General features: G+C 40.5%; 1 protein-coding gene across 3 annotated transcripts in view; it reads left to right on the top strand.

Annotated features, from left to right (window-relative positions):
- The first annotated feature begins 498 nt into the window (after positions 1 to 498).
- Positions 499 to 26,604, top strand: part of ATP11A (ATPase phospholipid transporting 11A) — a 137,491-nt gene continuing 111,385 nt past the window's right edge. For all 3 annotated transcript variants that reach the window (XM_026096982.2, XM_064503851.1, XM_064503859.1), the window contains exon 1: positions 499 to 1,094. In XM_026096982.2, coding sequence (XP_025952767.1) covers positions 1,056 to 1,094 — 39 coding nt within the window. In that variant the 5' untranslated portion in view covers positions 499 to 1,055. The remainder of the gene's footprint in view (positions 1,095 to 26,604) is intronic.

Raw genomic sequence — 26,604 nt, 5'->3', positions numbered from 1 at the left:
CGCCACATCGCGCGGCAGAGCCCGCCGCCCTTCCCTCGAGGCTCCCACGGAAGGGCGCAGCCCGCCCGCGGCGGGTCCGGCGCCGTCGAGCCGCCGCCATCTCCGCCCGGAGCTGCCGGACCGGAGCGGCGGCCGCTCCCTGTTGCTCTCCGCCTCCGCGCCTGCCCGCTCCCCTCGCGCGGGGCGGCCGCTTCGCTTCTCCCTCGCCAAGTGCCGCGCAGCGGGGCAGAGGCGGCCGACAGAGCCCGCCGGGCGCACCTCAGCCCAACCTGCGCTGGGGGGGAAGCGGGCCCCGCGCTCGGGCTGGCACCTCCGCGCCGGTAGAGCGGAGGCAGGTGGAGGCAGGGGAGAAGAAGCAGCATTTAGAAACCTCTTTCCCCGTTCTATGACACCCCACCGGCAGCCAGGCAGCAGTCACTACCGCTGGCGAGGGGCGCGCGCCCGGTGTCTGTGTGAGGCGGGGGTGGGGTGGGGTGCCGGCGCGCGCATGCGCGCCCGCGCCGCGTGACGTGCGCTGCCTGGGAAGCCCTAACGAGATCAAAGCGGGCGCGGGTGCGGGCAGGCACCGGGCGGATCCGCAGGGAGGGGGGAGCCGAGAGGGGCGGGGGCGGCGGCGGCGGCAGCAGCAGCAGCGTCCCGCCCGTGGGATAAAGCCCTCTGCGGGCGGCGCTGGGAGGGCAGAGCGAGGGGGCGGGAGTCGGCAGCGAGAGCCGGCTCGAAAACTGTTGGTGGCTTCTCCCTCCCCCCTTCTGCTTTTTCCCCCTGTTTAATTTTTTTGCCTCCTCCCTCTGCGCCCCCCTGCGCGGAGCGGGCGGCAGGGCCGGGGGGCATGAGGGGCCGCCGCGCCCCGGCGGCGGCGAGGAGGAGCGCGCGGCGTGGCCGCCCGGTGCCCGTGGTGCGCATGGTGTAGCTGAGCGAGGAGCGCGGGGCGGCGGGTGCGGCCGCTGCCGCTGCATGTGTCGGGAGCGGGGAGCCGGGGGCCCCGGCGGCGGCGGCAGCAGCGAGCACCCGGCGGCGGCGCGGTTCTGAGCGCCCGGCGGCGGCGCCCGCCCGCCATGGATTGCAGTCTGCTCCGGACCCTCGTGAGCCGCTACGTGAGTGCCCTCAGGGCGGGGGGAGGCGGTCCGCGGCCCTAGAGTGGCCGGCCGTGAGTTCGTGGGTCCCGTGATGTTCAGGCGGCCCTCGGGTGGGCGCTTGTCCGGGGGCTGCCGCGGCGGGGCCGCGCGGAGCGGAGGGCCTTATGGCGGGCTGGGGTGTGCAGCCCTGTGGCCGGGCAGGTGATCTCCAGGGCTCTTCCAGAAAACGCAGCTTGACTGAAACAAGGAATTGTCCAGTTTAAATACACTGACGAATTCAGAAGATTTATTTTTTCTTTTCTTTTTTTCTTTTTTTTTTTTGTAGTTGTGTGATAAAACTCAGATGCACTAGGCGCGGTGCACTTCGGGGAAAGTGAGTTGATCCTGCTATGAAGATGGGTGGGGGGAACATGCTCACCAAAAAGTATCTGCGAAAGAGCAAATCAGGAGCGCATGCAAGCGTAGATAGTGGTTTGTTTGTTTTTTTCCTTCCAGTGAGTTTTGTTAAATCTGGCTTTATCGAGCTGCTAACTAACCCTCAGAACCATGGTTTTAGTAAGCTGGCAGAATGCCATCAAATGCAGAAGCATATAATACAAGGGGTAGGGACTACCAGTAAAAGCAGGAAGCTGTGAATTGCTACTTTTTGAGCATAGAAAAGGAAATTCAAAATAGATAGGAAGTAGTATTAGTAAGAGATACTGGGATTTCCTGCTTGGGGAAGGTATAAGTATTTGGAAGTACTGCAAGTCTTGAGACTCTCATATTCCGACTCAACAAAAATAAACACGCTTAGTTTTGTGCACATCAGGGTGATCTTCATGTAATCTAGAGTGAAATTTCTCATTTACATGCAAAGGAAAAAGAATTTCAGAGATGGAAAAACAACTGTAGATGTTCTTAAATTAGAATGTTTTGTGGGATGAGGAGAGAATGCAGAGGTGAGTCCTGAAAGCAGCTATATTTACAGGTCCTTAGAAAGCAACCTTAAGGGGAAGAAGAATACCCAAATACAATGAGGTGTAAGAACTTCAAAAGTGTCTGCGTGGGGTAGGCTAAGCCCAGGTGAATGATGCTGAGCTGTGGCAGCAGACAGGATTTGTTTGGAAGTAATGATCCATCTGTATTGATCTAAGTGTAGGATTTAGTTTAAGACTTTTTTGGCACATACCTGAAGCCTTTGCAAATAGCCCCAAAATCATACTGCTTTTATTGTACACAGAATATACTGAGGTCTCTAAATCTCTTCTCTGCATAACACTGTTGCTAAACTGTTTTTCAAAGTAAACTTAAGCATAATCTTTAATCAAATATGATTAAATCAACATACTGTCTTCTCAAGCTGGAACTAAAGAAGTACTTGGGTGATGACAAACTGCAGCCTGAGAGTTGTCCTGCATTGCTGATGAGTGTAATTCAGCAGTCTAAAACCTATATGAAGTGTTCTTATATCCCATGTGAGGAAGTGTTTGTATTTCCAAAGCACACCACTTCCTGCGTTGCACTTTGGGCAGCGAGCTCTCTGTATAAAGTTTCTAGCTGTTCTGGGCTGCTGTGTACATTTTCACCTGTTGCTCCTTCTTTTGCATTCCTTCTTGCTCAGTTAGTTAATTTTAAATTTCTTCTTCCAGTTAAAGCATTTTTTGGAAAAAAGATGTTATGAGTAAATTCAGGCTTGTTGCTTCAATAAGGCTACTAAGATCTGGCAAGATGATGTATTTTTCTGTTGTGTGGGGGGTGTTCCCCCCTCCCCACCTTGGCTCAACTGTTTTTATACAGCTGCAGCAGTAGAAATGAAAATGAGCGTTCTGAATCCTGGGCCTGAAGCAGACTGCCTTGAATGAGTAGCAGATGCACGTCAGCAGTGTTTCTCCATAGTTGTTCACCCAAAGCTGTGTACAAAGCAGAGGTACTTTAGAAGTGTAGATGTGCTTGCCTCTTTCCAGGCTGCTTTTTAATTTGGCAAACCAAGGCAGTGATTCTTCTCCAGGAGAGTCGGGGGGGGGGGGGGGGGATAAATAGATCTCATGCTTGTATCCGAATAAGCTTAAGCTTGGGTTTAGTTAAAATCTATACAGAGAATATCCAACAGTTGAGGTCCTAGGGCTGTGATTTTCTGTTCTCCAAATTTTGTTCTGGACTTGTTCAGCCACAGCGCTTTCCCAGAGCAGAGTGGTCTCTAGATTATCCTCAGAACCCTTAAAACAGTAGTAGCTCTTGGCTGAATGCAGGCTGGAGGCATAGCTGAGGTAACTGGGAGCCCTTAGCAAGGGTATGATATGATCTCAGGCTAATAAACGGTTATTCCGCGTTGTACAAATGGGAACTTCTAATATGATGGTTTCCAAGAGTGCTGCCTGATGTCTTCCTCTTCCCCCTCCCCCCCAATATATTGTAAATGCATAAGTTAAATATCAGTGTTCCTCTCTGACTCTGTGGAGATGGAAGCCACTCCTCCTTACTGTTCTTACAGTCATTGTCCTGAAGTAATGCAAAGTGGTGCAATTTCCAAGGCTCTGTGGAAGCATAATAACTGCTTGGGTGCTGTCAATTCAAGCTGAATTCAGTTTCCTGGTTAGCATTGTTAAACACTTGTCTACTGTTTTACCTGCACTGAGAATCTTTCATTTGTTTGCATCTTCTGGGTGCTGGAACACTTCAATGACATCAGTTGAATAGGATAGATATTCAGCATGCTAGTCATACTGTAATTCATATCTCTTCCCCAAGAGATGGTATAATAGCTTCCTTAGAAGGACAGAGACAACGATAGCTTTTTCTTGTCCAAGTTTTAAGCTGAGGTTCTGTTGTTCTGCCGTGTTTTCCTTATATCCTGCAAATTTCTTTTTCACTCCAGCTCCTCTTTGCCTTACCATGGCTGCAGCCATACACAATTTATAGGACTGTTGATGAAGAATAACTTGCAATACAAAAATCTGTTTACATTTCACTGAAGTGCAGTTAACCACGCATTCAATGTAGTCTTATAAATGCTTTGAAATCCTTCAGGGTAAAATATGGTGTAAGAATGTAAACTTTTTCTTTTATTTGGGTCTAATGTGATTATTCAATATATTTTGCTGCTTCAAACTTTATCAATTATTTTAGGTGCATCTTTGAGTAATCAAGCAGAAACATTGTCCTATACAATTTATCCATTTGCATGGAATCACAGAATCTGAATAGCCTTCTACAATTAAGATTAAACATTTTGACAATTGGATTGTTTATTTACCTTCCTAAACAATGGAAATAATGGCCACATTGGCATAATATGAAAATTGCCTTTTAGGGGGTACAGGCATAGTGTTTGTCACCTACTCTTCATTAGGATATAACCTCTTTTTTCTGGATGTTGTATTTGTGTCAGACAACGTGCTGCTTTATCATCTCTTCCTTGGAGTGTTTGTGCATTCACCAGAGGATGTGTGCTACCCCAGGGAGGCCAGCCTCTCCTTAATTCGGTATTCTCAAGACTGCATACTGCCCTCCTGTAAGTGTGGTGCAGGGCCTGTTTATATCATCAGTGATACGAGAAACTTACTGGGTTAATGTTAAGCAGTGCCCTACTTACAGAGGAATTAAGCATGCCTTAAACTAACTATAAAACAGTGATGTTCTAAGGACACAATCTTAATTATTTGGGACATTGCTTAGATACCGTCAAGCAGTGCATTTTGCCCATATAGCTGCAGTTGCATTAGCTTTGTCTGGTAATCCTAAGGCTTCTGAAGCCCTCTTTTATAGCCAAGAGATGGCTCATGCTCTTAAGAACAAAGCACCCAGGTCTTAATATCATATCCTTCATAAAATGAACTTTTTTTGCTCATATGAAATGTGTATACTTTTTGGTTGCATGTGTGTCCATGACAGCTATTTGTGGCTAAATGTGGATTTCAGTATGCCTGAAGTTATTTGCTCCTTCGGGCAGTCTGGGAAATGTTGCTCTTAGCATATGTTTGCTTGGACACTGAATGGTCACTAAACATCTTGCAGCCTATGGTGACAGTCTGTTCTGTATTTGTAAGACAGCTGGCCCTGATCAGCTAATGCAGCTGCCCAAGTTGACTGCTTTGGATTGCACAATGCTACTGGGTCAAAGAACTGTATTACTGAACAGTTTTGCTGCTATTATGTAGTGTACTTAAAAATCCCGCCACTGCCATTTTGTTGCTTGTCCTCTTTCATATTCTGTTCTTCAGGATTGCAAATCTGGATGTTAAATATTGGTTGCTTTTGTAACTATCTGTTAATGCATCTAGCAGCAGGTACTGATTCACTTTCAGAAGGAGCAGTAACTTATTATAGCTTTAGCTCTTAGGATGTTTCTGCACAACTTTCTGAAAACTTTTTTTGGGGGGAGGAGAAGTAGGGTGGAATACATGACTTGACAAGGGGGGGTGGGGGTGGGTGTTGTTTTGTTTAGAAATGGGTCAACTCTAGTCTTAGTTTGAGAAGGCATTCAATAACCTAATGAAACTTCCTAGTTAGACTTGTTTTCTTTAGCATGTTCACTACTAAACTTTATGGCAGCCTTTGGTTTTTAGTCATTGGTGTAGACAATTATTTTGTTTCTATTGGCAGTATAATTCTAAAACAGCTTTCTAATTAGGCTTCCTAAGTATTTTGCTTGTGTATGTAGTCCTAGTAGAAATAAATTAATATTGAGCTTCAGGTTTGTCATGCACCCCCCCCCCCCATTTTGTGTAGCTTTGTTACAAGAAAGGTTGATACTGCTTTGATCTGAAAGTTAGAGAAATTGTAAGCATTACAGCCCTGGAATTACTTGTCTAAAGGAGCAGCCCATTTATGAAGTGTTTCAGATGTTCTGCTTCTGTCTCTGGGTTCAGTTATATGAATTTATATGTATCAGGGTGTCTTTTGTAAATACCACTTACTTCCTAGCTATCGCTTACAGTAAAAGGTTACTTTTTGCTTTCAGGATTATACTTCATTAACATAATTTTAAGCTGCTTACTTTAAATGCTTTTTAAATATGTTTATATCCTGACTTTATCCACAGACTGTCCTAACTGTACAAAAGTTATCCTCAGTAGGGGCTATGCATGTGCCTACAGGACGCTGATTAGTATCTTGCATTTCTGAAGTGTTTCTGTCAGTTCCAGGTATGTGGTCTGTTTTTAGTATCTCTTGTGGAAGTCAGTGTGTCAGAATGAACCACCTCTGACTTCAGGAAAACAAATCTTGCAGTCGTCTTTTTGTGGTGGATTCCAGTCCGTAGCATCACCCTATGCGTGCGGAAGGTGAGGCAGAATGCATTTAAGAGCATGTGTAGCTCTTGGCTTCCTGTTTTCCCTCAAATCATTGATTTGTTTCTCTACTAACTGCTTTTCCCTTGAGAGTGATTCTGTGTGGAGTGATTATGTTTGAGTGCTGCCCTTCATAATTTTTTCAGCCTATGTTTTAAAGAGGCAAAGTTTGAAAGTTTGATTTCCTTCAGAAATTAATTCTACTGAACATCAAGTGTGTCTGGCAGAAAGGATTTGGCAGTCTTGCAGATCTAACTAGCTCTTGCACATCAGTAATGACTCTTTGCCTTCATTCTAGTCCTGTGATGTTTTCTGCAGATGTTTTGGTATGGTCAGAGGCTCAAATACACCCCAGACCTCCAGAAAATCTGACAGGAAGTAGAGAGACAAGAAGTATGGAGAATTGTGTGGGCTTTGTTCACCTTCCCCCGCCACCCCAAACTCAAGTATCAATTAGTTAAATTATACATGAAAGATGTGACTTCATGTATTTACTCAAATGAAAAGGAAAATGGGACAGTGTGTATGCAAAATGAGTACAGGAAGCCAGGGCACATATTACAAGCTAGTTGCTATTGACTACACAGTATTGCTCATCTATACTCATCAGATACTCTTGGATGATTAAAAAAAAACAACAACAACAAAAAAACTTCTTCTGGAGGCTCTAAATTGTAGAAATTTTTCAGTGACTTAAAATAGATGAAGCACTTCTAACCTTGCCATTTTTAGCATCAAATATTCTTGTCGTGATCTTTTTCTGGTCTTTGAGACAAGAACTGCACAGTCATTTTTGTCTGTTGACAGCATGCTTTTTTTTCCACTATAGTTCTGTACTTAGGCTTTTTCTGGAGCACCATAGTACGTCAATACTGAAGGCAAGAAGCTTTTTCAGAATCTTCTCTTGGGAATGGAAGAGGACAAAGTATGAAGTAGCACATCTAGAGCTTAAAATCCCTGCTCACTATTTATCATTCACTTTTGTCCCTGTCATACAGTAGTAATTGAAACAAGAAAAATGACAAGGTGAAATGTGGTTTTCTTTAAATACGAGTCTGCTTTTTAAAGCTGAAACGCATTTACTTGTCAGCCCAGTTATGGGTAATGATACCACAGTAATACTAAAAGGTTCCACGGATAAGTACCAGGACTGATTCCTGTTTGTGCTGTCAAGATGGGGATAACAGACTTGTATAATCCAACTAGTCTTAAACGTGACTAGGAAGCTGGGGGGTCTTTTTGCTTAATGTTTACAACCTGACTGACAGCACGATGCCTCCTCCATGTCATGTGGTGAGCAGATGTTTTAGCACCTGTTAGGCAACTGGATTTGACTCTAAACAAAATAGCTTGAGTCTCCTCATTTAAGTCTCTTAGTCAAGTTACGCTTTTTGGCATAATGCTTCTTATTCCATTGATTTACCATTACAGAGGATAATGTAGTATTTCTATTTGTATAATTGTCAAGGGACGTTTCAATTGAAGCACATCCAGAACCGTGAGGCAGAATGACACTGGAATACTGTTATCTCCTTTGCTGCAATTGCCATGGCAACAACTGCAGGTAGACAAGGCAAACCAAGGATCCTTTCTGTGTATCAGACAGGCACCAGTTTTTCTCTTCCTCTTTTCACCCTGTAATGACTCTGAAAAGCATGTGATACAAATATGCTCTGAATTATCTGGAAGTTTTTTTATTTAACTTTGATAGTCAACATTTGCAAAATTAAAATTATTTGTGATACTATATTAAAAACTCACTCCTTCTAAACTGGCAGCCTAACCTGGATTAGTTTAGGAGAAGGATAAGATAAGCCAGGGGTTAGGGAGTTTGTCTGGAACCAAGAAAATCTGTGAATTCTGTGACGAAATACTGAATTGAACAGAAGACCTGTGGATTGATAACTTGAGCCCAGATTCTTCATTGTCAGGGACCTGAGTATTTGGACATCGATTTCTCCATGCTTCTTGCCTTCTAACAGGGATGAGAGCTCTTCCATGGAGAGAAGTTGTCAGGGTAGTTTAAGGCTTTGAGGTAATCAAATATGAGAGGAAGAAAAGAAGGTGAAGATAGGAATACAATAGCTGTCTCTGTTTGGTTTGATTTGATTTGATTTTTTTTTGTTGGCCATTTAATGTTATTCTGCATTCCTTCTTCTGCCCCCAGTTTTCTTCTTACTCCACCATCTGCACATATGCATGCACATTTACTCGCACGTGTGTGCGCATGCACTCTCTGAAATTGTGCATGATTTACTCAGCAATGTCAAGGATTATGCCAAGATTTGCCAGGGATCCAGGTGTGTATTGATAACAAAAGCTTCATCTAAGCTTGTTCATTGGTCTAGTAACTGAAGCATACTGTGTGACTATTTTCTGTGTTTGTTCTTAGTTTTATTGTGGCAGTTGTTACAAACGTGAAATTTAAGAATTGGGAGTGAATATAATCAGACTTCACAGAAACATTTTTACATGAATTTTGCTATTCCCTGTAGACTAATTTTCCCTTTTTGACATGTGAGACTAGTTAATTTGTTTCCTTCATTAATCTTTAAACTCCTCTAGATACAAAGAGGGAGGAGGGGGCGAAAGGAGCATTTCTATTTCCTGGTGGCACTGACTTATCTCTTTACTTCAGTCAAAAGAGGATTTCATCTAACCTATTTTAAATGGAGGATTAAGGACAATTAGGTTCTTCCTCTACATCATTACTAAGATAGGATGTCATGAAATCCTCTGAAATGCACATCTAAAGCACCAAAGTTTTGCAAAACTAATGATGATAATCAAAATAGAGGTTGTATGCAGAAAAAGAAGCTTTGTGTAGGAAGTACTAATTTGGAATGAATTCTGTGGATGATCTGGGGAGAGGAATTGAACCGTTCACCCAGTACTTTTTGTCTCCAGTACTTCTAATTTACCTTGTGAAGTGGAGATGTAGATGAACTGAAATGGGTTTCTTGAACTGCACCTTTGTAATGCAAGTCTAACACACTTAGCATTTTACATAGCCCTTCATCTTTTCAAAGTACTATTAATGAGTTGTTTGTACAAGTGATTATTATACTTAAATACAAATGCTGATATCCATTAGCTCTGCTTGTATAACTATTTATATGCTGCACATAATGGATATAAATGACTTCTCTTGCAGTGAATTTGAATCAGAAGTAGCATTTGATAGCTAGTATTAAACCTCTATACTTGACAGGAGATCATTACAGAATAAAAACATGCAAATTCTAGTGTTAGCAAAACATACAGAATTATAGGAAATGTACGAAAGACATAGAATAGCAATTCATATGAAGTTTTTTTGTATTTTGAAAAAGTCTCCTTACAGGAAAGGATAGATTAGGTAAATGAAACAGATGATTTATTTTCATGAAGTGTGACTAGTACATTGCAAAGCAACCAAGATGATATTTGAATGACACTTGCCTCTGAGAAATCGCTCTTGCAGTCACAACTCTAATACTAACAGTTGCAAATTGGTTGCCAATAGTCGTATTTTCTTTAGTTTTGTACAGAGCAATAGTCTAGAGGGTCCAATCTGATCTTATTTTTGGATGATAATACTACCTGAAAAAGGGTGGTCCAGAAAAACCTGCAGTCAGTTTCTTTCATTTTACTTGTGAGGCCATTTGGAGTGGGTCCTTTGGTGCACACTGGAATAAATAGCTTTGGGTCCCTAAAGCCCAACGCTCCATTCATTCAGGGAATGCTAATTTTTGGGGAAAGTTGTGGCCTTCTCTTAAAATATGCAAACAAATGACACAGGATGTATATGGTTTCATCTTGACACTATATGCACACATGTATTTTTGGATGCTGTTTTAATTCTGGTAACCTTTAGGCTATAGTTATGGCTTGAGCTGCATGGATGGGCCCTGAATCAAGCTCAGCTGATAAATAAAGGAAATCATTGGCTGTGTTTTGGGGAGAATATGGCAAATGTGGAGGAAACGGGTTGTTGGAAAAGTTGATGTACTGCTTATTCTGTTACTTCTCTTATCTCTTTTCAGACAGAAGACATTATTTAAAGTGAAACAGTGCCATGAAAGCTTTTATAAACCAAGCTGCCATTTAATCTTACTTATAAAAATGTGCTTAGGTAGAAACAGCACTCTTTCATTATGTGAAATATGATATATGAGAGAAGATACTGCAAAGTTAGGCTCAAAGCAGTTTATTGACTAAATCATAACTAAAAGAATCATTAACTTTCATGCTGGTATTAGCAGAAATGTGATGTAAATTCAGACTTGACATTTTGCTTTGGTAAAAAGATTCCTTTTATTATAAGCAAATCTGGGTTACTTTAATATTAGTGCTTTTCATCAGTTTAACTTTCAACATTTTCTCTGTAAACATGGAATGTACTGAAATGCTCTTTGCTGGTGTTTCCTGTGTCACAGAATAGTTGCAAACCCTTCTAGGCAGCTCTGTTCCTCTCTTTGATTCATCAGTGGAATTGCATGAATGGCATATAGGCTTAAAATGTGGGGGTGTTTGGTTCCCCCTCCCCCCCCCCCAACTTTGCTCCTGACCAGCAGAATCAACTTTCAATAGCTTAACAAACGTACTCTCTCTGTTTGAGCTCTCTGCAGGAATATGTCTTCTGTACATCAGATATCACTACTTAAGAAATACATGGCTGACTTTGTGTGTGTGTGTGTGTGTGTGTGTGTGTGTGTGTGTGTGTGTGGGCTGGGGGGGGCGGGTAGAGTAAAATAGTATTTAAGAACCATGTAATTGAGCACATATTCCCTTCCTTTACAGGGAGCTACTAAATTCTTTTCCCTTACATTTTAAGGTGGAAAAAAAGCTACAGGGATCATAACTTTAGTTGTCAATAATGAAATATAGTTAGTCTCTTAAATGGTTTTAACTGACAGTTTACTGTTTACAGTTGTCAGGTGGCTTAGTTTGGCAGGACACTCCTGTATATTGAAAGTTGGAGTGGAGAAGTAAAAGGAAAATGAAAAAAGCTCCATCCTCAGTCCTTAACTGCTTGCTCACTTTCACATGATGGATAAGTATGTGCACTTCTTGACATTGTCATTTTTTTGTCTGACATGAGGAGGCTAAACTTTCATACTTAATGGCTGTAATTACACAGTATCTGAAGCTTTCCTTTTATTTCTATTGTGAAGCAGTCTGCAGTGAACACAGGCAAGTATAAATGTAGTTTTATAAAGGGTAATTTGGAATGTAGTCTTGCATCTCCTGTCTCTTTCAGCCCAGGAGCTCTTAAACTTGGAAGGTTTGTTTTGTTGAAGGAAGGTTGCAGCCTGTCATTTCCTTTATAAGGAGTGAAAAGGCTAGGCTACCTTGAACACTTGCCACTTACTGTACTAGTGGCATCACCTGGAACTTGCTCAAAGTGCTTGTAGGTCAACACGTATTATATAGTCACTTGAGGCTAGACTTATGCTGGGCATGTAGAACTAAAATATCAGTATCCCTTGCCATTTTCTTGCATGTAATACATTTGAAGGTGTTTTAAACTGAAAATAATAATGCTTTTGCACAAGCTGTTGCAGCTTTGCCTGTTAAGAATGATGACAAAAGCCAGACAAGGTTTGGTTGAGTCATGGCTGAAGCTGAGTCATGAAGTCAGACAATTGCAAATATTTTCAACCCTTTAAGGCTAGTAAGAGACTGTAGAATTGGCTTTTCTGCTTGTTTTCTCCCCTCCATCCCTGTGTCAGACCACTTAATTCTGCTTATAAGGTCTCTGTTGCTGCAGCTCAGCAGCTGACTAGTATGTGGCTTCTCAACTGATCTTTGAAGAACATTATGATAGGGGAAAATGCCACTGAACTCCTTACATTCAAATACACATCTGCATCTTGGTGATGCACAGTGGAGAAGCAGAAATATGATCTTTACAGCCCCTAGTCCAGAGCACAGGAAATTGCCTGCCTGATACTAGGCAGTTTGATTAAGCACAGGAGTGGAAAGGAATGGCTGTGGCATCGCTTCTGGCCACAGGCAGCCACACCATGTCACTTCTTCCATAAGCAGATTGAAGTTGTGGTCTGGGCTTTTCTTCTGTTTCTCATGGTATATAGAAAAGAAGACCAAAACAGAGCTGTTGTGCAGCTATATGAGCCTGCCTTGTAGCTCTTGTAATTTTTGATGAAGGGTTGCCAAAAGAAGCTTTGGTAGCAGAGGCAAACTTACTCTTTCTTTTCCATTACATTTTGAATGTCCTGTTGGCTTGTTGATAGTAGCTTTGTTTTACTTGCCTTTTTAGGAATACACCCTCATATACTCATTGCTCAATGGGCTGTCACACACAGGTAACTGGTACTCTGTGTTTGAAGCTGAAATGGGTAAAGTAGTGACAAGTTTCAGTGCGGGGGAACTGGTGTTGTCTACTGCTGCCAAGTTCTGGAGTCTTAGATAGTGCTTATGACTGGGATGTAGTGACTTCCCAAGGAGATCCCTGGTAAGTCAGGGCTGATTTGGCAAGCTGCTGGTATCTGTGAAACTCTGACTTGCTTTGTAGGTAGCATCTAGCATCAGAAGGGAGTAATTGGGAAGTGGGAGGGAGGGAAGTCTTCTGGTTACTTACGCGTTTGTAGCTTTTATGGAATGAGAAGAGTGGAGACTACATACTAGAAGGAACATTGCTGTCTTTTGTTTTCTTGGAATTTCTTTTTATATATAATCAACAAACCAGGGAATAACCCCAGCCCTCCTTCCCCAACTAACCTTATGATGTGTGTTCTCTTGTAGTACTTGTCATATATTGAGTCATATATTGTTTGACCTTCCTGAAGCTCTAAGTGCAGTTGAAGTATAATGACTTTGGGGAAAGTGGAACAGCCATTATATGCTTTGCATTTCCTCCCACATGTACATTAGAACATGTTTTATTGAAAAGAGCATACTAGCCAGCACTGGAATCTTCTGTTAAAATCGTGACAGTCTATAGCATCTTTAACCCTTTTATAATCGACTGTGGGAGATGAGCAAAGAAAGCCTTTTGCTTTAGTGTCAAGGCCAGCGCCTAATGCTTCAAAATCAAGGTTGTCTCTGTACTGATACAAGATGTACATGGTGTCTTTCAATAAGGCTATTTAGTATTTCCTTATTTTATCCAGAAAACAATTATTTACGTTCACTTCAAAACTTAGGGGGGATAAATAGGCACAGAACAATATATGCAGGATTTCATAAGCTGTATGTGGTAACATGCCTCTAAGAGGAGTATAGCCAGCATATGTATCATTGATTGACTGACTTGTTCTTGGCTCTTCTTTTAATGGTTGAGAACAGCAACACAGTGTACAGAATCACAGAAATGTTGGTTTGGAGGGCCCTTTAAAAGTCACCCAGTCCAGCCTGTTTGAAGCAGAACTATTGTCGACACTCAATCAGATCAGCCATCTTTTTGTCCAGTAGGTTGTGTGTAGGTGGTATGCAGGAATAGGTCACCTCTACATACAAGTGTAAGGGGGAGACACAGTCCACAGTTTCCATGAATCAAACAAATATCCCCTTCATCTTAGTGTTAATGAAAAAAAGAATTCTTATAATCTCCGTGTTTCCCATTACTTTCTTTAGATGCTCAGTTCTCATAAAATATTCTTATTAAAACAATCCCCCCATCAGCTGCATTCCTTTTTTCAAAGCCTTTTGCTTGAATTCAGCAATTAAACACATGTTTAACCTATGCAGGATACTGATAGTGCACTGCTTGTAGATTGGTACCCTAGAGTAAGATATTTAGTCATCTTATTTCTCAGATTGTGATTGCAATTCTTAATTTTTTTTCCCAAACTGATTATTTAAAAAAAAAATCCTACTCAAACAGGATTTTTTTTTTTTTCCTAAGAATCTGTATTGGCTTCTCAATAGATAGTTTAGCAATTTTATATTACTCTTCTGCTTATGACTATTTATGACTCACAGCTTTGAAACTATTTGCCTGTAGTATTCAGTGGCTGTTGACATGTATTCTGAATTACATATGTACACAGGAGTTGTTTCAGTATGAAAACTGGTTTTCTGATTTTTTTTTTTTTCCAGGTAGCTTGGCAGAAGCCAGGCGACAGAGGCAACAAAACAGTCTGACAGTATGACAACTATCTGATCAATTTTTATGGAGTTAAAAAGAGCACAAAGTGTCTTCAGAGTAGCCTGGAGAGGTCCTTTCCTACCTACATTCTTCAAAAATTTGAAGATAAGAACTGACTTCTGCCTAATGTTAACTTAAAGAAGAAAATGCTTTCTTGCTTCTTTTGCTACCATCTTGGTTTTCTTTTCAGCCCAGGTGGTAATAAGACATCCTGTTTTAAAACAGGCTATGTGAGTAGAGCTGCATGACATCTTAGTGATAACCTACAGACTCCATCGGTTATGCAACTGAGCAGTAATTACACTGCTTGGTGTATTTGTTCATTTGTCACTTCCTGCTGCCTTTAATTCAACATATAGTTGTTTCCAAACCCTTTTCTGTCAAAAGCACGGATTTTTCAAACTACTGTGTGATTTAAGATGACTGATACATGTTGATTAGTTCAGCTAGCATATTTGAGGAAGCACTAACCTTTGGGAGTGGGATGGCACTGCCCAGCTGGGCGGGGAGTGGGGAGGCTGTGAATGGGGAGCTCTTCTGCTCGAGTCAAGAGGTTATGTGCCTAGAGTTTTCATATTAAAAAAATCTTAATTTACAAATTGCTGATGTATAAGTGTGACCTGAGAGACAGGAAATGAAAAGCCACTAGACTTTAATTAGTAACAGATGGTGTGAAAATTCTTGTGCCGTTGGGACTTAGGCTCACCAGTCTCAGCTTTCATGACAAAATAGTTGCGGCGCTGTAGAACATTGCCTGGGCACGAACATGCTCTGAGAGGTTTTTCTGGAACTGCAGCTGGGTTTTAAATGTGTGTGTTTCGGTTTGGGGAGTGGGGGAATGATAGCAAGAAGGTAGAAAGTAGTAGCACAACTCTGGATGTCTATGTTAACACTTATTTTCATGGTAATGGGCATGAATAAATACTGGATCACACTAATGGGCTGTAAGCTGTTCATGAAAGACTTCTCTGGGTTAGGAGTCTGACTAAGCATTCTGGAGAAGTTCTGGGGCTTTAAGTTGAATAAAAGTCTGAAGATAATCTGTGACTGGAAGTGATATATGAAAGTACCCCTTGGTCTCGGTATACCTGATTTATGTCATCTTACAGGAGTTTTGGGGAATGTTAATGCAATGGATTTCTATCACTGTTTTTAAAATAGCAAGGAGAGAAAGAAGATGAAAAAATATTTCACAGAATAGAGGGAGTCCTTGACAGAGAAGGTCAAACACTTTATCATGTGCTTTAAGTCATGTGTTGTGTCCTTCTGTGGTTTCTGAGCCGGTGGCTGAGGGGGAACAAGCTATAAATACTTCCCTGTTCTCTGCTTATGTGGACAGGCAATTGAAGCTTGCTAGAACTCCTGTATAGAACTTGGCCACTATATGGGCAAATTAAGCCTGCTGCTGATGGAGTTTGGCAACCGTCACAAACTGAAACACAGGAAATTCCATCTGAACATAAAACCTCTTTGTCCTGAGGACAGTTCAACACTGAAACAGGTGGCCCTAAGATGTTGTGAAGTCTCTATCTGGGAGATACTCAAAACCTAACTGGACATGGTCCTAGGCAGCCTGCTCTAGCTGACCCTGCTTGAGCAGGGAGGTTGGACCAGATAGATCTCCAGAGGTCCCTTCCAACTTCAGCTCTTCTGTGATTTCCCCTAGCCTTACAGGGAATTTGCCTTGCTCCTTTTCTAGAAGTCTGAAATCACTCTAGGTCATCTGATCCTCAGCTGATCAGCTGTTTCTGTGTGGTAGGCCATATCCAGAGCATGGATAAACTGACCCTTACTTCCTTTGAAGAGCTAACTGCCTTTGGCCCTTGGAAAACTATAGCTGGTAAAATGTGCTATTGCTGTATCTCCTTCAAACTGAGCTGGAGCATATGATTGACAGGATTATGCCATACTGAGTTACTAAATATATTATTTACACATGACACTCTTGTACTAAACAGCAAAACACAATCATAGCCATCTCCAGTAATGATAAGAGTCCCTTCTATTGGTAGACATCAGTGCCAAAAACTTTATTTTAGTACCTCCCCAAGTCATTAGTACAGAAAACGGTGCAGCTGTCTTGGCAGGCTGTGCAAGGAAGTGCAATTCCTGATACAGTGGGTTTCTGTCTGATTGACTGTTCTGCAATCCATTTTTCTTGAGAGCAGAGGGGGACTTTCCCCACTGTATAGAATGAAAACCAGTCACTTCTGTGTTCTTCATCAGCTTTCAATCCTCTTCTCCTGCCAGTCTGAATTTCCACTCTTCAGATACATAAATGTGTAGGCCAGTATGATTCCTTGTTGCCTGGGAAGAATGCTAATTCTGTCAGAAAATAGAAGATATCTTTTAGAATAGGTGCCTTGTTGTCTTGAGGAAGTACTGAGATATAAAGCCTTCAAACTTTGACCTGGCCTACTTGCTAGAATGCGAGCTTTGTGTCTGGGATGGTCATCTAAAAAACATTCCCAACCACTATTATGTTGGTCTTGTCCAGGTCTGTTTTGGAAGAGTTTTCTTTAAATACCGGTCAGATGCTTAGGTGGGGGTGTTTGTGAGGCACTAGTTGCCAGTGCTTCATTTTCAAACAAAAAATAAAAATCCAGAAGTTCACTATCACAGGCACATGACTTGCAGAGGAGATTATAGCATTGTAATAGACACTGTAATGTCTTCTGATGGTTTTGTAGAGAGTGCAAGAAGAACAGGGAAAAAGCATGTACCTTTGGTGTTTTATTTGAAGACTTGATTGGAAAAATTGTTGTATAACTGTTTGCTGACTCCTGCCAGAAACCAGTGTCTGCAGTGGTTATTGCTGCAGTACAAGTTCTAGCTGTGTTGGCTGGAGAAAACTGTCATGCTTTGAACTCCGAAAGTTGCAATGGGATTGACAAATCTGCTCATTGTGATACATGCCTGTTGCTTTGAGATATGGTCGTACTACTACAGACAGGACAGCTATGTAAAATCTTGGAACAATCTAAAATGATATATTTAACATAATGCTGTAGTGTCCCTTCTGTGATGGGCTGGGAGACTGAAGATAATGCTGTATTTTTAGGCCTCTGCATCTAGTATGATCTTATGGGTTGTCATGTGGGTGTTACACAATTAGGTTTTCCTCTGTGAAGGTATACGCTCCCAGCAGAGGGACATGATTCTGTGAATACAGAACATTGTTATAAACCTAGAAAAACTCGTAAGTACTTACCATACACTGATGGCAAGCTGCTTGGGGGAGACAGCTGATTGCATTGTTGCCGCACTTGGGGGGGGGGGGGGGAAAGTGATTTTTTCCTTAATTTAATTTAGGTGGTGATAAATGGACCATTTAATGGAAAGCTACTTGATGCATGTTGACCTCAAAGCAAGGGGTTAAGCTGCAATTATATGCTTCTTGTGTGGCTGCTTCATGTCCTGGAAAGAATCTTCAGTGAAAGTCAGGCTATCAGCTCTGTTTGCATCTCCTGGCTGTAGTCCACTTGCCAGCAGCTTTTAAATGTTTTAAGTGTAGGGTTTTTTATTTATTTCTAATGCATAACTTATATGCAGCATTTCTTGTGAAGATGCCAGAACAGCCATATACTAAATATTTAATAAGAGTAGTAAACATTCCTTGTTCTCAACAGACTAAAGTCCAGATCTAAAGAAAATGAAATAGTCTTCCTAAATTATTTATGAAATGCTGCACATAACAAGATTGGGTTTGTTTGGTTTATGGTACATAGATGGCAGGAGTAGCGTCCTCAGTTTAGTTAAAACATAAATGGTGTAGATGAGTTTTAAGCATAATAAAAAATCTAAGTGATCCCATTTTTATGACTAGTTGAAGGTGATACGTCCTCATCCAAGATGGTAGCTCTAGTACAAGTTAGATATCAGAAGTTTGTCTCATTACTCTGTGCTTCAGCTGACTCACTTTTAGGAGAACTTGCTTTGTAACCCTTTGTCTGGAAGGAATTGTTTGAAAGTCTTAACGATAGAACTGTCATTTGATTTTAAAAAGGTGGTATTGGGCATTGGTGTCTGTGACTGAGTATCAGATATGCAGTGTCTCCTGCAAACACGGGTTTCCCTTGTGATTTACTTATATTTAAAAATATGCAAAAATGGTTATTGATAACTTTTAGTCTAACATTTAAATGCAAATGGAAAGTGCATAAAGCAGGGATGGTTGATGCTTGAGCATATAGCTGAACAGGGGTGAAGCACTCTCCTCTTTTGCATTTGCATAGGGAGGAGGAAAGTGTGCAGACTGGTTGAGGCTAGGAAAGGAATGATAGAAATGAGTGAGGTGTATAAAGTAAAGGGGACCCATGGTGTGATGGAAGCAGTGTCCTCAGCGCTTTGTCCTGAGACACGAGAGCTTGAAGTGGAAGCTGCTGGATGCTTCATTGCCTGAGATGCTGCTTACTCAGCCCCTTTCCCATTCCTCACTGTTACGGTTCCAGTTCTGTTGTATGGAATGGGGGGGGGGGGGGGGGGGGAAATCAGTGCTAAATCTGTGGAGAAATGTGAAGACTTTGAGAAGGCAAGAGGTTATCTACTTCTCATAGCAAAGGGCCAGCCATTGAGGAGGTAGCTGTCTGCTGAGAACATGCTTCCTGCCAGTGGGGCCCTACTCTTGTTCCTTCTGTCCTCCAGTGCTCTCTTCAGGGATAACAAGTCTATATTGCACAATCGAGTCTCTGCTTGGGGTGGGAGACATGTACTGAGATGTCCTGTATCCAACTCACTGCAGGCTTTTTAAGTGCAGTCCTGGTGTGGTGAGAAGCCACTGCAGTGCTTATTGCTTTAAAAGGGGGATGATCAAGATTACCCTGAGAGGAAGGGTTGAGGGGAAGACATTATTCCTATCAGGTACAGTCCCTATTTAAGTAAGAACCTTGAATGTGCTTTCTTTCATGCCTTAACTCTGATTTCCATTTTTGCTTGTTATGTTTGAAACAGGACTATAATTTTTTTGTAATGTTAGAGTGTATCTTGAGTGAAAGCACATTATTGCTCTTTAAAAATACATGAACATGTCTAGCAGCTTTCACATAAATTCTCCAAATCCCCTTTTTGGCAAAGGAAGAGAGACAGAGATATCCCATGGAGCTTAACTTCCATGGATGTCCTTTAAATATTAACTTCCTGCATTACATTGCATCTCAGTGGGATTTTGGTACTGTCTTCCTTTTGCTTTCCTCTAAAATAAACCCAGCCTAAAGCCATTAGTGTGCATACATACATCTGGCTGTCTGTTTTCCACTCCTGTGCAAGTGAGTTTTCAAAAAAAAAAAAAAAAAAAAAAAAAAATTCTGAACACAAACATTATACTGCTTTTAAAAGAAGTAATACCACCTCTGAAAGTGCTAATAGTTGTTCTGTTTTGTTATGAGAGCCTGATATTGTTCAATTTTGGGTAAGACAGGAAGATAAACTTAATGGCAAAGGTTTTTTTCTAATCTTGTACTGTATCACCAGTCTTAATGAAACTTGAAATTATAACATTTCATAGTATTCAGATATTTATGTATTTCTTGTATTGTTAGCTTTAAAAATCTACAGTAATCTGCTGTAGAATGTGTGTTTAAGTAGCTGTAAGATGTTATTAGGTGCAAGGAATATGATGACATCGAACTATCCTCTTTCGAGGTGATAATCCCTCAGCGGAAGAAGCGTTAAAGCAGTCTTTGCTAATGGTGTGCAATCTTTCTGGCAACTATTGATCTCTCTTGGGGTGACCAAAATAGCGCCTACTAGTTAGCATGCACAGAAAGTTATTTCTTAATGAAAGACACAGTATAAAGATGCGCACAACTGCTATTGCTTGGCCTGGAAAAAGCTACAGGACTTGACAGGTTTGTTTTTTGCTTTGGGTGTTTTTTGTTCATTCTGAAGCATCTTACAGAACAGACTTATTTGACCATTTATTTTAAGCTGTCTCTCTTAGGAAAAAAAATATCAGCAGTCTTTTGTAGAAAACTGTATTCTAGATACTAAAGATTTAGATATCCAGAGGAGGAAATGAAATGTGACTAAAACCAGGATGTGTCACTCTGTTCCAAGTCTCCATATTTCTCCTTCGAATTTTACAGCCCTTTCTGTCCCCCTTATTTGAATGCACTGGTTCTTGTGCTTCTGAAATGATGTAGCCTTATGCCAAGTAGTGTGTGTGGTTGGGGGGGGGGGGCCCTTATGATACCTTCTGTCTCTTCTGCAGAAAAAGCAAAAGGCTTAACAAACACTCGGCCATTTTCAACTTTATATCTGTTTGAATGGGTTTTCTTAACACTGTCTCTGAGCTTCTGGGAAATCTGTTTCTTTTTTCTGGGTTTCATACTCGAGAGCCTTTTACAAGCAAATGTTCACAGTTCTTTGCTGTCTGTGTTTTCAGACCGTCTCTGGAAACATATTAGCGTGCTCTGCTCTTAGCTTGCTCTTTGTAGGAAGACTCGTCATATCCTGCAGGTTGGAGGAAAAACCTGTATCTTATGCAGGAACCTTCTTATGTGGGCTTTGAAGAAGGCCCTGCATACAGCTTGGTAAGCTAACAAAATTGATCCAAGTTCCACTCTAAAGTGGTCAGCGCTCCCTTTGCCAAGGTGTAAGTGTTCACCTTGAGTATGTCTGTGATTCTTTGAAGTGCTAAAATGGGACTGACTTTAGGGAAAGAAGTGTGTAATTGTTTCATGAGACTGAGCCAAAGGTGAATTGCAGCAGTTTTCCTCTGAATATAAACAAATGTGGTAACTTCAGACTGTTGTGACAGAATGTCTCCTTATTGTTTTGCAGAGCCTTTCCCTTTTGTAGGGAGACCGATGCAAGTGAGAGATGCTCTGTAAAATAGTATCTTTAAGTACTATTTTTGCTCTACTTAACTCCTTGAAATTAGGAGAGGGGAAAATGAGACGGCAAAATTACTAGATTTAGATAGCTTTCTGATTAAAAAACAATGCCCTAAAGACAGGGCTGTGTAAGTGGGCTCTTCTAAATTGATTAATAATCAGTGAGCTGTGTTTTCCATTGAAAGATAAGCTAGAAACAAGTTCTCCACTGAGCAAACTTCTTGTGGAAGGCCATAAGACTCTTGAATACTTCTGGTTGGCTGGATATGTATACAACCATTTACGTTTTCCTGTAATAACTCTTTCCATGCTTATGGTGGTCTAGTATGGCCAAGGGTCATACCCTTACCCAATTCTGATAGTAAATAAAAACAAATTTCATTGAAAAGTGATAAGCAAGTGAAGAAGAGCAATTTGGTATGGAGAAGAGGGTGGAAATTTTAGTGACTTGAAACATTCAGTTACCGTTAGGTGTGTGTGAGGACATATGTTGTAGATTGGGACTGTAATTTCATGCTTTGACCATTTGGACAGGTGCCTAAACTAGAAGAATGATAGATTCGTTATGTGTTAATGATGAAGTTTAAATGTGAATTGACTAATCCCTAAAGACTGCTTACACCCAGTTCCATAGGTTGTTTAATAGGGTACGTGTATTGAAGGGTACTTTGTTCCTTGCGTGAAGAGAAGTCTTCCTGATCCTGAGGAATCTGAATAATATTGTGAATTAAGAAGCACAAGTGGCCAAGTAGATGAGGAGCAAGTATTGTTCTGGTAGTTTCTGCAGAAGTCCCTGAAGGCAGCTATTGCAGCAGAGTATGATTGAAAGATGCCTCCCTGATGAGCGTGCTGTAAAATATGTTTTGTTCTCTTGATTAGCAATGTTGCTGTGGTACGCAGTGGTAATATCATTTTTTGTGGGGAGAGGGGGTTTGTTTTTGTTTAACACTACGGAGATACCAGTAAAAGCTGCTTAGATAGTAACGAGTGTTTCCTTCAGTGCTGTATCTATAACATTGATGCCTGGAGTAATATGACTCTTGGTCTGATATTAGTGCAGTGAAGATGAAAATAAATAGAGGAGGAGGAAGGTGTGTTGCCTGCTTAAAGAAATGTGAAGTATTCTTAAAAATCAGAATTTCGTATTTCCTTTTTGTATCTTCTGAATGTGATGTTGTAGCACAAATCATTTGGGAAAAGATAAATGGACTCAAGTATGGTTAAGTTGTTTGAATGTATACGGTAATTTGTTCAGTTTTTTGGCACAAACTGCCCCTTATTTAGCATTGCACTCTTCAAAAAAATGTTTTAATATTAGAGGATAAATCACCACAACATTGTATTGAGATGAGTAGTGAAGCACGTTAACATTACTATATTTCTGTGTATTTAAAAAAAAAAGACTTTAGGGTTGACATGCTTCAGGATGTGCATATAATACAATCTCTTCTCCTTGTGTTTGCATATTGGAAGCTTTTCTGTTGTAATACATCCTGTATGCTGCTCTTATCCATTGAGAGTAAGAAACTTACACTAGTACCATATATTATTTGACTCTGCCTCAAGGGGAGAAAATGTTCTTTATCCAGTCTTCTGGGCTACTACTGAGAAAATTGACCTGTGACCATCCCTATGCTTTCAGTTCAAAACTGAACACTTAGTTACCAAATCTAACAGTAGCTCATCTTCCAACTTAACCTGATCTTAAATAGCTTCTGAACTTTAGATGTTGAGCATCTCTCCTTAATTTGTATGCCCTCACAGAAAGAGGAAATAGAATTAATAGGAAACACCCTGCTTTTAGCTTCTGCATGCTTTCTGTCTTAAGTATCACCTGATTAGTGCCCTTCCTAACAGTGTTTAAAAAAAAAAAAAAAAAGTGTTCCTCTGTGAAACATATGTTAGTAAGTTAATGGAAATCAAACCTTGATTGCTGCTGTAAGAGCTAGGAATCTGGAAAGATGTATGCCTGATGGGGAGCTGGAAATATTTAGTCTGATGTTTGTGGTTTGTTTATGTGCATGACAAAATAACAGGCTAGGGAGAGGCAATGAACACAAGCAAAGTGTTCTTTCATGGGAGTAATGCTAGACATATTTGAAGATACAGAATATTGCACACAGACAGAGGGCTTCAGCCAGATGAACAAGGCTGTAAAACATGGCTAGCAACATTGCATTGTTATTGAGTCTTAAAATTTGGAAAGTGTCTCATTGGTCCACCAGTGGAAATAACAAGTGGAATGGTACAGGTGTGAGGCTGTAGCATACATTCCTTGTCGGAAGAAGCCTACACGCTTACTCAAAATTGTATTACTTCCTGTTTGAGGATCTCAGGTGAATAAAATGTTTTTATGTGATCTGGATTGCTGTGCCTTTACTTTTTCTTTTAAAGATGAAAACATGTACTTAATTCAAGCACAAGTTGTTCAGTAGAACAGTCTCATTCAGTGGTTTAAACACAGGAGTCTTGTAAATTTTGCCCTTTTTTCTTATTCTAAGCTATTCCTGATATACAATCGCCTGTTCCTAAAATGGCATACAGAGAGATATTTGTCATGCTAACAGTGTAAACTAATTTAACAATGTGAGTATATTTTTAACTCCATGTGACAAGTAAACATTCTCTCTTATTTGTTGAGATTTTTGTATAAATACATGAATGTTCTTGGATTTTTCAGGCAAGGAAAGCCCAAGCTGCAAAGAACTAACAAAGCATTCTCAGTTTAATCGGGCATCCAATTTAGAGTCCCCAAGAACAAGTCTGTACAGGTTTAAACCCTTGAGCTTAAATGGCAAAATATTAAGATAAAGTATCCCATCAGGTCATCTGAGCATCTTAAAGCTGAAAGATGGGCTGCAGCAGATTTTTATTTTTTCACTTTTCTATGCCTGAGAAGTTGGTGAACAGGACTAAAAGAACAAGCTGTTAGACACTTAGGTTGCAGTTATGAAGCAAGTAGTTTTGTTATAAAACAAGAATATTAAGTTTCTTCAGTTTGGTGTTCCTGTTCTGTAGCTCTGTTTGGACTGAATTACAAGAAGGTGGCCATTCATCTGCCTGGTTCTCCAGATAAGCCATGCATATCTGATAGCAATTGGATACATAATTAAAGGACTTTTTTTCTGGTTGGTTTGTTTCAGAAACCCTCAAGTTTATAGGGCTGTTTTGTTGGGGATTTTTGTACTTCACTCACTTAATCCATTAAGGAATTTTTCTAATGCAGACCTTGGGAGAGCAGTTAGGTCAGTACTGAGCATACTTGAAGATTTGCCAAGGAGGATGTTTTTCAGGTCTAGTGAACAGAGTTGTCTCTGTGTTCCCAGATTCGGGTGATCCTTTGCAGCAGTCCTGAAACTCTCAGGATGCTTATTTCACTTAAGTACTTCTCTCTTTTTATTTCATAGGCAATGTGAAAGCTAAATTCCAGTCCGGTTAAGCAACTTGGCCAAACAAGTGGCAAAAGTGAGAACTAGAATCTACCTAGCAAACCCAGTCTATTGTCAGCGTTCATTCACAAAAGTGGTTAACTAAAATGAAGATGTTAATCTTCAACACCATCTGTTCTGCAGAGCACCATCAGATGGTCTGTCCATTGACAGGACTGGTGGAAGAAGTAGTCCAGTGTGCTGCAGGGCTGGTAAAGGAGTGATGGTGACAAAAGGACTGTGGAGTTACTTGCCCATTACCACTTTTTTTACTACCTGACTTCCCTTCTTTAATTAAAAAAAAAAAAAAAAAAACTTAAAGCGAAAGAGCAGGGGAGCAAAGTTTGATTGTATTTCCATCTTGAGGAACATGGTGTTCTGCTACATCTATAATTTTCTTAAGGGAAGCTAGTAAAGATTCATTACAAGAAACTTTTAAAATTCAGATTAGTGCTGATAATTTCTCTTCAAAATACAGGCTTAAGAGAACAGATGCATCTGTGTGTCTGTTTTAAAATGATTCTTACCTCTGTTTTGAGCTGAGCTTTAGATCAGCTGCAAGTAATTTCATTTTTCCTCATTACCACTTGCTTATTTTTAAAAAGGGGAGATGAAGTACACAGCTCAGGCTTAGGATGTCTGCTTTTGGATCACAGCATGTGAAAATATGAATAATATGATATTTTAATCACTTATTATAATAGATCAATGTATGAAGACTTCTAATCTCGTATGTTTTTGGAGCTTTCAAATAAGTATTTGAACATCAACAAAGAAGGGAAGTAGAATCCAAATATCAGAGAGTCACCACATACTCAAACTATCAGTGTTTTGGCTGCACTCAGCTTGTAATACGCTCTTTAAGCTGTCATATAAAGCAGTGCTTAATAAAACTGTATTTGGCTGTGAATAAACACTTCTTAAATTCATACAATTATGTTTTTAAAATAAATGGAAATACACTTTCCGAATGGAGATCAGGGTGTCTTGTTGTTTCTCAAACATTGACTCACACTTCAAGATTTTGGTTCTGTTTAGAGAATTTTCTTCAACTGTATATTATTAATGTTATATGTTCTCCAGAGTCCTGCTACACAACATCTGGTTGTCATAAATTATGAGGCTATTCCTATAAACAAACAAGTAGTGAAAACAGTCATACCTGGAATTTCATTTTCATCACAGCTCACTGAACTTCAGCTTCAGTTATTACTAGTTTTAAAGCTACATCCAGTCATGTGTATGGGTAACATTTTAAAATTAAATAACATTGAACATAATATGTTAAATAAAATGTTATTTTTAATTTGTTTTAAAATTAAATTTTACGTAATCAATATATTGTTCCTTCTGAAGCAAATGTTGCATACACACTGAACTTATGTACCACATTTCAGTGAGATGCTATTTAAGGAGAAAAATAAACATTAGCCAAGTTGACCTTCCTTCTGAGACTCTCTTTTTGTCTGAAAAGTCGCTTCCAGGTGTCATAGTTTTTTTGCATTTTTTTCCTCTTCTCACTGTTGCAGGGAGGTGACCATAACAGTGGCTTTGAAAAGCTATGGTTTTATTTCAAAGATTGATATGGCAAAAGATGACAAATGGTGTCTGCCCTTTCCAGATACTGTTTCTCTGTGTAGGTGTTTCACTTTATTAAAGAAGTGATAATGAAGGTGCCACTGATTGTGTAACACAGCATGTACAAGGCTTTCTCCTGTACGCATATGTCTTGCCTTGCCATATTCTGGACCACTTGTGAGAAATCTGCATTGCAATAGTATTGAATAACAGTGTTCATTAAAACACTTAAGAGACTGCTCATGCATAGCTAGCTATTAATGAAAAAGGCAAAGCTATCTCTTCCCGTTCAGAAAGTATAATACATAGTTATTTGACATGAAGATC

This window comes from Dromaius novaehollandiae, chromosome 1, assembly GCF_036370855.1.
Source record: "Dromaius novaehollandiae isolate bDroNov1 chromosome 1, bDroNov1.hap1, whole genome shotgun sequence".
Lineage (NCBI taxonomy): Eukaryota > Metazoa > Chordata > Aves > Casuariiformes > Dromaiidae > Dromaius > Dromaius novaehollandiae.
This window is presented reverse-complemented; position numbering and strand designations above follow the sequence as displayed.